At 37.9% G+C, this 12689-nt stretch overlaps 2 protein-coding genes across 3 annotated transcripts in view; one reads left to right on the top strand and one right to left on the bottom strand.

Moving 5' to 3' along the window:
• The window catches only part of HOOK3 (hook microtubule tethering protein 3), a 563324-nt gene that overhangs the window by 93646 nt on the left and 456989 nt on the right, over positions 1-12689 (top strand). The window lies entirely within an intron of this gene.
• LOC136374330 (E3 ubiquitin-protein ligase KCMF1) overlaps positions 1-12689 on the bottom strand; it is a 44298-nt gene that overhangs the window by 5806 nt on the left and 25803 nt on the right. For both annotated transcript variants that reach the window (XM_066339640.1, XM_066339641.1), the window contains exons 3-4: positions 8323-8462; positions 1978-2079 (exon numbers count right to left, since the gene is read on the bottom strand). In XM_066339640.1, the coding sequence (XP_066195737.1) occupies positions 1978-2079; positions 8323-8462 (242 nt within the window). The remainder of the gene's footprint in view (positions 1-1977; positions 2080-8322; positions 8463-12689) is intronic.

Below are 12689 nucleotides of genomic sequence, written 5' to 3'. Positions count from 1 at the left end.
ATGAAGGCAATTACAGGGCATGGAGAGTTCTGTACAGCTTCAACTTCATATTCAGCAATATAATGGTGTATCAGAGAGTGATAGCTCATACTGCCTGCACCGCCAGACCCTGAGTGAAATCTTCTCTTCCTTTTTTCCTGCCTTAGATATCCCTGTTTCTAGATACTATGTAGAGTCTAATGTCAAACAGTCACTTCAAGATACTTCTTACCACGTTTTGGAAATTTGCCAACACTCAACACCAACACAACAGAGTACAAGCACGAAATTCTAAAGGCATTATCTTTAATCATGGGCATTGTATTCCCCAAACAGATCAATTTTGGGACAACTGAAACCTTCCTCTGTATTTGAAAGTAGATTGTCTTTTCTGGCTCAAACATTCCACAAGTGAAAGTCACCTGGTGGTACCTCTGGTACTAAGGGTGAGAAAATGCCGTAGTAGCTTGAATTCTAATCAAGTATCTTGTGCATTTTAGTAAGACATTGATTTCACTCTGTAGCTGGAAAAATTTAAACTTCCTGCCTTACAGTACAGTTAAACGAATGTTGGAAGCCCACAGTTAGAACTCTGCCACACTACTATGTAGTTATATAATTCTTGCTAGAAAAAGCCTAATTAGGCAGGTGCTATGAAAATCTCACGGTACAATGAGCAGAACTAAAAGGACACAAACAACATCAGCCATTAAGCAACATTTCAGGGCTCTCCAAAGGCCAGGAAAGATCCAGTGGTCTGGAAGATACTGTCCCCTCATTAGTTTTATCCCACCTCCTCTAGAAAGGGAGGATGGCATGACTCCTGGCCACTGAGGACCACAGAGATGCCTGGGATCAAGCTCTCTACTCCTGTCCCTGAGAAAGGCAAGTACCAGTAACTGCTTTAATTTGACTTTGTACTGGTTTTTGTATCACTTCCGCATAATTTCACAGAGCCAATCTACACCCAAACTCCTTTACACCGATTCAATTCTTGCATACTAATTAACCTGCGCATTTAGTTTGTCCTGACCTTAAACCATGTTAATACTAGCAAACTTAAATACAATCAAAACCAATCATAACTGAAGTGGAAACATCACCTCAAATGCTGTTTCCCTTCTATTAATTCTGTTTGATAGGGCTTGGATTCTTTTCCCCCCAGCCGCTGGAAATTACATTATTCTTTGTTCCTTTCTAAAAATCTCTGAACAAAAAAGCCACTATCAAAGTTATAATGCAGTCTTTTTTCTGTTTGTTTAAATAAGACACAAGGGAAATTTCAGAGGGACGCTACATAGCTTGCATATCATTAAATAAAAGCCCAAACCAAAAGATACTTTATCAGTTAATCCTAGGGAGGAAGAAAAAAATTAAAAAAAAGACAAATATTCCTATAACAAGAATGAAAAAAAATCCCAACAGTTCCAGCTCTTCAGCCATCATAGATAGATGTCCACAACCGCCTGCTAAAGTAACTGAAGGACAACATCCTATTTTCCAGAAAATCCGAAGGTTTTCTGAGTTGTATTACAAAATGTCAATAACACTACAAAATTACATAATTAAAAGATTGTGTTAAAAGTAGTTAAGCAAGTTTACAAACTTTTGTTACAAGGATCTATGCTTGAATCATCTTTTTGTCATTAATATATACAGCACCATATCTTGATACATAAAACAGCACCAAGAGTAATCATGAGGCAGGATAGAACACAGCACAAGTAGAAAAAACCTCTGTATGTCAAAATCTTTTAAATGTTTCTGCTGTTAGAGCAAAAAGCACTTTCAAGTATACCTACAAGTCTGTGCATAGTCTGACAACTACACTTTATTTAAACCAGCAGACGAATCTTTTTATTTTTAATATACTTATCTTTAGCAACCCAAGTTCCAGGAAATTGAGAATATGACCCTTTGACTATAAAAGTCAAACCAAGTCACCATGACTACTAGGTGAAACAGTCTAGCCTCTCTGCCTCAAATTTGAAAGGATATTAAATCTCTAGGAGCTCTGTGTTCCAGTGTAAGATGAGCTGCAAAATCATCTGTTACGTGATTCGGATCCCCACCAGGCAATGCTGCACATATTGGACAAATCTGAAATGACAGAGCAAGGAAAAAAAATCCAAATTTATAAATACTACAAGAAACAGAACTTGTATCAAGTCAATCATTAGACATTGGCTCTTATGCTTTAAAATCACATTTTGGTATTCACAAACACCTGGATATCAATGTATTCAATAAATTCAGAAAAATTACTCAAGTGCAGACATTAATTTACTCATCTTTTACTCTATGAATTTCAGAATACTGTGAAAGCCAGAGCTAAGGTTCTTAAAATCAATTTGCAGTATCTTGAGTATTTTTGCATGCCAATTCTGCCACAGACACTAGAGTTGACTCATACAGGAACGCTATTTGCCTTCATCCCAGCAGAGGAATCCGAATGAAACTGCCCATATTTGGGAAGTATCAAGCTGAGACCATCCCACCTAGGAGGTGCAAGTTTGGCAGAGAAGAGCTGATCTACATACCCCTTTCCACAGCAGTATTTTGAGAGCAGCTGCTGAGTCTTTGGTTTTGGGTTTTTTTTTTTCCCACTTCAGTTTCTGGTTGGTAGGTTTTGTTTGTTTTGTTTTTTAAACTGAAGTACAATTAATTAAGCAGGCAAACATTACTACTACTATTGCTGTAATTATGATGACTTCTTTGACTCCACGAACAGCACCTTCCACTTTTCTTTCATTTTTCATGTGTATACTCAAGCTGCTAAATGTGGATCTCAAAAGACCATGAGCATTAAGAACAACTATACAAAAGCGCACACATCTGTTGAACTCTTATGGAAGTGAGAACAAGATCTTGAAGTAACTTTACTGTAAAATTTCAGCTACTTGTGACAGAAACTACTGCATCTAATTCCACTTTAATTTCAGTGGCCAGTTCTGAAAAGAAAACCAGGCATTTTAAAAGCTTTTTGCTACAACTCCCTCTCTCTTATTTTCAGTGTTCAGCATTTCTCTCCACAGATTTTTCACCACTACAGAAGCCAAGCAAGTGCACTACAGACGTATCATAGCACATCAGATAATAAATACTCAGCTATGGCAACATATCATATTGCTATCCTGTAGGGATACACAAGTGGATGTGTACTGGAAAGATGGTTCTAAACCCCTTAAACTTCATTACAGCTGCTTAATCGTCTCCTACCAAGAGAACAATACTTTCCAAGCAATCTTGTTTTATTTAAGCTACTCCGAGGAAGCAGAAACTCACCATAACAAGAATAATCCACTCCTGAAAGCAGGAAATCACTAGAAAGTTCTTTGTTAACACGACAAAGATGTTATGAACTGCACGTATTTGTGAACATAGTCACACCTCAGAAAAACATCAGTTAAGAAAAGATTATAATGAACACTGAGTAAGAAGGAATCAGAGTATTCCAATCCTAATTCTAGATATCAACTAAACTTTCAAGAACTCTTGACTAGGGAAAGTTACTCAAGCACTGTTATGCACAAACAACAGTTTAGTTAATCTCTGAGAGAGTCACAACAAAGACTGCTGGGTCACTGATGAAGCGTGACACAGCTAAAAATGATTTTTAATTACAACATGCATGAACAAACGGTGCAGACAAAAGGCAAATGTCATAACTTTCTCTTGAATTTGTGAGCATTTGCATTAAGAAATCACCATGCAACCCTGAACGATGACTCTAAAGGCCTAAGTCAATCCTACTGACAGAATATCTGCCAGTTTCCAGAACTTTGCTTGTATTACCACTAGTTTTCCATTTACATACAAAGTAACCACTTTAAGTGTCGGCACTTCTGTAACCTCAACAAGAGTCACTGGGATCTTAAGAGGATCAACAGGGACATGGAGACTGTCTCAGATTGTCTATTTCATTACTGCAAGAAAAATCTCTCCCCAGTTTTATCATCAAAGTCTCAACAACTTAGTGCTTACAAAACAATGAGCCTAGTTACTGCCTTCCTGAAGGTGAGGGAATGCTGCTGCAATGCCAAATAGCAGAAAATTTGCATCTCTTTTATAAATCAAGGCAGAAGACATGGCATTTTATGAAGTATTCTAAATCTCTTTTTTTATTTACAGTGATAGCAGACTTCTAGCTGAACGCTGCCTTTGATCTGGACCAGTCCAACTAACCTGAAACCTCAGCACCAACAAAAACTATCATCATACTGATTCTCAGATTCCTCTGCCTTACAACTCTAACCACTGTCCCTGGACATTATATGGGTGAAGAAATACTGGTTCCTTTAGAACAGGAAGGGAGCTTGCCCTTTAAGTGACAGAGTAGAAGGGGTGCATTTAAAGCAGTGTCTGGATGAAAGATGACCTGATGGAGATCTTACATGTTGGAATTACGAAGAGAACAAGCAAAGGGGATGGTATAGAGGTTGTCTACTATAGGCCACCTTACTACAAGGAACAAACTGATCAGGCCCTCCAGAGACACAGAGCAGCTGCCTCACACTTGCAGGACCTGATCCTCATGGAGGTCTTTAACAACTCCAGTATCTGTTGGAAGGACAACAGATGACTGCAATCCAAGAGGTTCCTGGAGTGCACTCCGGGTAACTTTCTCCTCCAAGTAACAAGGAAGCACATGAGGCCAGGTGCTATATGCAACTTCATAACTACCAGCAAGGAGGGGTTCAGCCAGGATATGAGAGTCAAAGAAAGCCCTGGCTGCAGAGACCTTGACAGAGTGAACTTCAAGATCCTGAGGGCAGAAGGGAAGAAGATGAAAAAGTTCTCCAACTCAACGAATATGAAGTGACGCAAAAATGCCAGGAGGCCTACATGGATGATGAAGACACTCGTGGACAAACTCAATCACAAAAAGAAAACATACAGAGGCTGCCCTTCTAGGGTAGCCATAGCCTACCAAAAGCATTATCTGAGCATCACAGGGCAACGTAAGCAAAACTAAAGTCCAAATGGAATTGAATCAGGCAAGAATGTCCATGATAACAAGAAGGTCTTCTAGAATTGCATAGGAAATAAAAAGATAACTAGGGAAAATGTGGGCCTATTGCTCAAAAGATGTGACACACAACACAGAAGAGGCTGAAATACTGAATACCTTCTTTGCTATGGTCATTACTGGGAAGACTGGTCTTCAGCAACTCGAGTCCCCAGAGAGCAGTGGTAAAGTCTGGAGTAGTGAAGACATTCTCCTGCTGGAAGAGGATTACTTTACAGAATACTTACATGAACTGGAATACTTAAACCAGCAGACTGTAACGGGTGTGATGCACCAAGAGGTGCTGAGGGAACTGGCAGATGCCATTGTGAGCCTTCTCTCAATCTTCAAACAGTTATGGTGACTGGATGAGGTGTCTGAGGACTGGAGTAAAGCAAAGTTCACTCCTATTTTAAAGACAGTCAAGTAAGAGGAAGACCTAGGGAACAACAGGCTGGTCATCTTGCTTTGACCTCTGGGAATGTGAGGAAACTGTTGTTTACTATTTTCAGGCACTATTAAAGACAAGAAAATCATCAATAGTAGTCAGCACTGGCTTCACAAAGGGGAAGACATGCTTGACCAGTTTCAGAAACTTCAATGCTGAAGTGTCTGGCCTAGTAGATGACTGAAGAGTAGGGGAAATTGTTTTCCTGGACTTCAAATGAGACTACTGACGCTGTCTCTCACAGGATGCTCAAAGATAAGCTGCTGATGCTCAGGCTGTATAAGCAGAGAGTGAGGTAGAGTGAAAACTGCCTCAGTGGACAGGCTCAGAGTGTGGTGATCAGTGGGAATTCTGCTGATTACATAAAACTAGGAGTGGCTGATATGCTAGGGAGCTGTGCTGCCATTTAGAGTGACCTTAAAAAAACTGGAGAAATGGGAAAACAGAAACGCCATGAAGGGGAAGTACAAAGTCTTGCACCTGGGCAGGAACAGGCCCCGGAATCAGCACACACTAGAGGCCGTCATATAAAACACAGCTTTGCAGCAAAGGACCTGGGGTCCTGGTGCACCACGGGCCAGCAGTGTGCTTTTGCAGCAAAGAAAGCCAGTGGTGTTCTGGGCTACACTGGACAGAGAGCTGCCAGCAGGACAAGGGTTGTGATCCTTTACCTTCATCCAGCTCTCAGCTCCACACATGCACACACTGGAAACTGCTCAGTGAAAGGTTACAGAGAGGAATGGAGAAAAGGCTGAGAAGGATGGAACTGTTCAGCCTGGAGAAAGATAGGGTAATGGGAGAAGGATTAGGAATGTCCATGAATACCTGAAGGCAACCTGAAAGGATGATGGAGCCATTGCAGTGACAGGAGAAGACACAGCGGGCATAGGAACTTCCTCAAAAATATCAGGCAGCACTGAAATATTTTTCGCTGTGAGGATCACTGAGCACTGGCATAAGTTAACCAGAGAGTTAACTGTGGAATCACTATCAAAGAACTATCTGGACAAGGTCTTGAGCAACCAGCTGTACGTGATCCTGCTCCAGAGGTCCCTTTTCAACCTCTTCAGCCTCTGATTCCTGCCTGCAAATACCTAACATTGTTGTACAATGTTGTACAACACCTGACAAAAATCAGCAGAAATTAAACTGCTGAATATAAAAACGGCAAAATTTAACAGACAAAAAGGTTTTTTGCTTGTTCTTTGACAAACTGGGGGTGAAAAGCCTTTAAGATAGAAATTATTCTGTCCCTGTAAAATTCCCTTACATCCTTAAAAATACATGTCCAAAATAAAATGCATCTTTGGAAGGAGATACTCAAGCAATGACAAGCTCAGTATCCAAACATAAGTAATTGTCTTAAAGTCTAAAACCATAAACACTTTATAATCCATAATATTTTTCTCTTTACTCGTCTTGTAGCCCTTCACTATCTCAGTAAGGGTACAGTACCCAAACAATTTTATGTGGATGCACACTAAACACGTATCATAAATGCCAGATTCAAAACTTAGCATAAACATTGTTTGGAACATATCATTGTTTGGAACAATGATAAATCAGTGTCGCAGACGGACACATAAAAAGAAAGTTTAGTGGGATTTTGGTTTTTTACATGTAACTCTTTCGTGATTCACCAGAGTAGCAGCTGTCAAGAAATTTAGGCTTTACGTGTGGGGGGTTCCAGAAGTCACAACTGCAAACCTGGAATCTGTGAACACTCAGTTTTAGGAACATATCACTGACATCAAGTGGTGCAAATCAGAATTGCAATACCAAGCCACCAAACAAAGTAAAGTCATCTTAACACAGAACTTTCAATGGCTGATGCTATGTTTGAAAGTTGCAAAGCTTAAGAAAATCTCAGAGAGACTGTAAAAATTGCAGTGTGTCACTGAGTTAAATAAACCACAGTGCAACTGACTGTGAAGTAAACACTCCCTGTGTTTTTAAGAAAGAACATACACCTCTGAGCCCCCAAAAAGGTGAACAAACACCCTTCCACATCACCCCTTCACCCAAGTTCCTTATTAGGTTTGAAAAGTCATTAATTTTCTTCCACAGTATTCTGTCAAAATTAATAAAACTAGAAGATCCGAACAGAGAAGATTAGACTAGAATTAGAATACCTATTTATAACTAATTTCACACAATGTATTAGTGATAAGTAATCCACTTCAAGCATCACTTTTTTCCTGGGGTTCTAGGTTAAAACAGTTTACTACAGAACAGCATCCTCCATGTCCCTCTGCTAAATTGCTAACCCAATTTCTCCTACCCCCAAGGTCCATCAAGATAGAGAGAGTTAACACCTCCAATTAAAGCATTTGTGTTGAAATTTGTTTAAGAAGTGTATTTTAAACCCCTTTTAGTGTCCTAATGGTTAGGGATGGGGAAAACCCCCCTGCTTTGACAAGAATAGTTTTAAAACCATTACAGAATCCCAACGCATAAAATAGGAGGTTCATTTAAAAAGCTATTAGAAAACAAACTATCTGCAGGTTTTCCTCTTTCTTACAGTTCCAAAAGACCAGAATAGCTGTAAGCTTGTAGAACAATTATACACTAATTATGAAAAGGGAGACATAGCTAGACAGAGTAACTGTGAGAACTTTCTAAATTTTGTCTTAGAGTATAACGATCTCCTAAACATGGCAGCTTTTATATCAGGACAACAAACAAAAGCTCTAAAAGAAGGAAACAAGATCATTATATTATCATACCCGTAAATCATAGGATTCTGATGTCATTCTCAAATGTAGGTACTTTCCCTCTGAAAAAGCATTTAAATGAATACATGCTTCAAGAAAGAAAAGATAATTTTTCAGAAATGAGACTATTTAAAATATATTTCCACCACGAATCAAGTTCTGAGGCTTCTTACCACTTCTGTTGATGTTTCTGCATGCTCAGAAGTAACATGTTCTTGTAGAGATGTTTCCGTATAACCCATTTTCCCACAATAAGGACAAGTAAAAGACTGTGGCTGCTCTACAGAGAACGCTTCTCCACCATAGTACAAGTCTGAAACAGGAACAGATTAAACAGAGGTTACTTTAAAGCAGCTTCACCATTAATTTTGTTCACATCAACCTCTGTTCATAAACATACTTCACCATAATCACTGCTAAATTAACATGGGTTTTTTTTTTCACTGAAATGACTATATTCAGGAGGCGTTCAGTTACTGATAACAAGAAACAAAGACAACATTTAATTATCATTAGCACACATACCTTAGTTTTCTAATATTTACTAGGAAAAAAAGATTTCCATTATGATGCTGCTGATACTGCTGAACTTTCACTGTTCTTATCCCACATATAGGGTCAACTATGGTATTTTTCAATTTTAAGATGGAATTTCAGAAGCTGAACTCCTGACAAAACATCAAATTTAGATCACAATTTAGAAGTCCTCAGTAATACCAAATGTCAGTATTTATGCCATAGTTGAACCACTGCTTTGCAGCAAGTACTTTCACAAATGTCTCGAATACATAACATACAAGTCTGATAGTAAAAAAGGTAGCTGGGTATCTGTTAAACATTGGCTTCCACTTTTAGGTGGGTTGAAGGTGAGCACTTCTGCACCGCTGATGACAAGTTGACACCTTTAAGTTGCTAACACAGAAGTTCCTGAAACTCAAGATGAAAATTAATCAAACCATGCAAGAATAGAACATTATTCTCTCTCATCCTCTGCAGGTATTTTGTATTTTACAGAAAACATGAATGAGCTTCTCATTCATATCAATATAACACTAAAAAAAACCAAAACCACAAAAACCCCCTCCTAAATATCAGATTGCTTAAAAACCTCTACCTCTGAAACTCACTGAGAATGAATGAATGTATTTTCATATAAGGCCAATTCCAACTTCACAGCTGAGCAAAGGGCCCAGGGCCAGAACTCATCTGGAGAGAGTTAAATAGATTAGCATTCACACACAACTATCTTTTCCTTAGATACACTGTTAGCTCAATACAGATAGCAAGAATTTTAGCAGTACACACAGTTGTATCACAGAGGGGGGAGGTTTGACAAAACTGTCAATTCGTGTGTTGTTCCTTGTTTTCAAAGAATACAAAACAGAACATTTATTCACTAATAAAAATCTGAATTCTTTGCAGTCTCCTGATTATACCTCTAGCATGTTCTCCCACTCACTCCTTCTACATCCTTCTCATAATATACATCAAACATACATTTAAATGCCAAACAAATATGCCTTCCTCTGGGAAAAGAAATATTAAAAAATGCATTTTTATTAAAAAAATAGAAGTTAAAGCTGGTAAATCTAGGTATTTTTCCTTTGTAAGTTTATACCTCCTTTCTTTTTTCCTCTTCAACTTTAATCTCTCCTACAATCAAAATATCTTTTCTAATGTGAAATACAGATCACTAGATAAATTTTCCTTTAAATTAAAATCTAAGTTTAAAAAACAAGGTTAGTAATCAAGTGGTCTCATGAATCTTTGTGTCTGATTTTAGCACTGAAGGTACGGAATGGGTATTTCTCCATCTGTTTTGTTTTTACCAGCACATAAAAGATACTAAAATTATGAACAGTGATGTCCTTGACTACTAAGGGGTCCTTCGCTAATGAAGTTAACCAAGAATTAGAGGTAATATGGGAAGAAATGAAAACACCATGCCTCCATGATTGCAGAAATGAAACAACCTACAATTCTGTTACCATTTTAATTTACAAATCTATCGGTTTAGAATGTAATGTGCCCATGATGGAAGAATTGTCTCTTCTGACCACAAAGAAATCTTCCATATATTAAAATTTTGGTTCATTTCAAAGACAAAAGTAGGAATCCGTAATTCTTCAAACTCCTCTAGACTTCTAAAGCCTTCTGTTCAAGATATCTAGGAAGATGAGTAGAAGTATTTAGTAAAAAAGTAAAACCAGGTTTATATTCCTCTAGGATAAGATCCGTGATCCATATTCCTTATTACTTAGGGGAAGAATACAAAGAAGTAGAAGGATCAGAACACTGCTGAGGAACCCAACAGTAGTTTACGAAGTCAGTTTTCAAGCACAACAGTGTTTAGACATTATAGCTTTTCCTTGGTGGGGGAAAAACTCCAAGAAACAACCTGAATTAAATGTGAAAATGAAGCCAAAAATACCAGCAGTTTTATCCCTCTATATCAAAAACACCAGCTTTTTTATCCATCTATAGCTACAGAAGTTAAATGTATACTTAATATTAAAACCTAACTAGCACATTCTTGAAATTGGTAGGAGGTTAGTTACAAAACAGAAATATCGGTGCAGAATTCCTTAGATAAAAACCAATCTTTCAAAGAGAGATGTGACTCAGGATTACATTTTCTAACAGCTTGTACTTTTTGTTAAGACAATTTTTACAAGGTTACATAGCAGTATGGAATTTTAGTTTCACTTTTCTTAATATAAATAACGTAATTTCAATGTGATATATACTTAGAGATAAAAATGTTGGTATGATGCAATTTGTAGTGTATTTATTTAATCTTCTTCAATGTTTAAAGAAACCAAATGGTAGCAAAACACCACTTAACAAAACAAAGTATATATGTTCTTGTATCACTTATCAAGCAGCCATATTACCCTCAAAGAGTCCTGCAGAGTCCTGTTCCAAGCAAACGATGATGGTCCGATTTAGCATGATACACATTTAGCACACATATCCTGTTCAAGTGTGTGAAAAAAAAAACCCAAACAAAAAAACCCCACTAAAGTCTCAAGTTGAATTGTGGTGAATTCAGTCAATCCTACACTACACATTATTACAGTACCATTATTTAATCAGTTCCCTCTGCCTAGGAATTGGACACAAAATGTGGCAAAATATGTCACACAACCACTGTAGCTGACAAGTGAAGGCACTTCTGAACTAAGGAGTGTTCTGTACTTTGATGAAAAGTAACACTAGGATTTTGGCAGAGAGTCCTACTAACCATTTGTATTACTTTCTTTGTCAGTATAGCCACTTTAAAATGATGTGGTAATGGGCAAGCTCCATGCTTAGACCCTAAAGTATCCTAACAGTTTAAAATTTTTTAGGAAAATGGAAAATAGGAAATTTGCTGTGAACTCCTCCATTGTTCTGACAAATTGATCTACTAAGACTACAAAAGTACAGTGGCTTCCTGGTAAGCACATTCTTGCTCTTTACACAGGCCTATTACAATTCTACTCTTTGATTCCTCTGAAATAAACTAATTAGATTTGTGCTTTAAAGGCCTCTTCTCATTACATATGAGACTTCATACTTTATTTTAAGCTCTGTCCCTCCTACAGCAGCATATCACTCTTGATGTGTGTTGAAGCATTTTTTCCAGTATCTCTTGTGAGGGCTGAGGAACAGCACTGCCATTGTTCTGGACCACATCTTGCTTCAAAATTAATATATAGGTTATTTACTCACTCCTGAAAGATAAATACAGTAAGATGGTGCAAGAGTGAACATGCACAGCCAGAAAACACTAGCGAGCTTTTTGTTTTCAGTGTTCTTATACTGGTTCCTGTACTAGTCTGAATCTCAGGGGAAAAACATCAGAATGTGTCAAGCTGACAACAGAAGCTCTTTCAGAGTACACCTGAAAAAGTCCATCTTCTTGCAGTATATTCTGCAACATTATTACAGTATCTAGGAACTCTAAAAACTGATCATAATTTTCACAGAGATAAACAATATCTGACTTTTTCTATGCTGAAAGGATCATCCATGTTGTCAGCTACCCACCACAAACAACTTGGTTGCAGCTTCAGGCAGACTACTTAAGTGAACTCTACAAATATCCACATCTAGACAGTGCTGGCCAGAATGGTGGTGGGATTTATGGTACAGGGTCCTTATCAGCACTAGCAGATGTATTTTGGGCAAACGACTCACTGATCCCCATGTGCAACTTTAGAATCAGAAAAATTACTTTCTCTGAAGTGCTTGCACCAGTTTTTCAACAGAAGGATTCCCCACTCTGCTTCCTTGTCCTTGATAAAATACTCATTTTTCATTAGCTGTCCACTTTCCACCATAAGCAAAAACTGTAAGTTTACTGCTATTAAAATATTTTCATACCTTTGGAACAAACCTGCCTATAGATAATAGTAGTATAAACAGAAGTTTGTCAATAGCCAAGTAAACGACAATTCGCACACTGAGTTACACTAACAGCCTTCCAGTTTGTGTTTCTAGTAACATTTGCCTTAAGAAAATTCCCTACTCACACTGTCATACATGACAAACACTG

Source organism: Sylvia atricapilla, chromosome Z, assembly GCF_009819655.1.
Source record: "Sylvia atricapilla isolate bSylAtr1 chromosome Z, bSylAtr1.pri, whole genome shotgun sequence".
In the NCBI taxonomy this organism is placed as follows: Eukaryota; Metazoa; Chordata; class Aves; order Passeriformes; family Sylviidae; genus Sylvia; species Sylvia atricapilla.
Note: the sequence above shows the minus strand (reverse complement) of the source record. Positions and strands in the feature narration are given on the sequence as shown.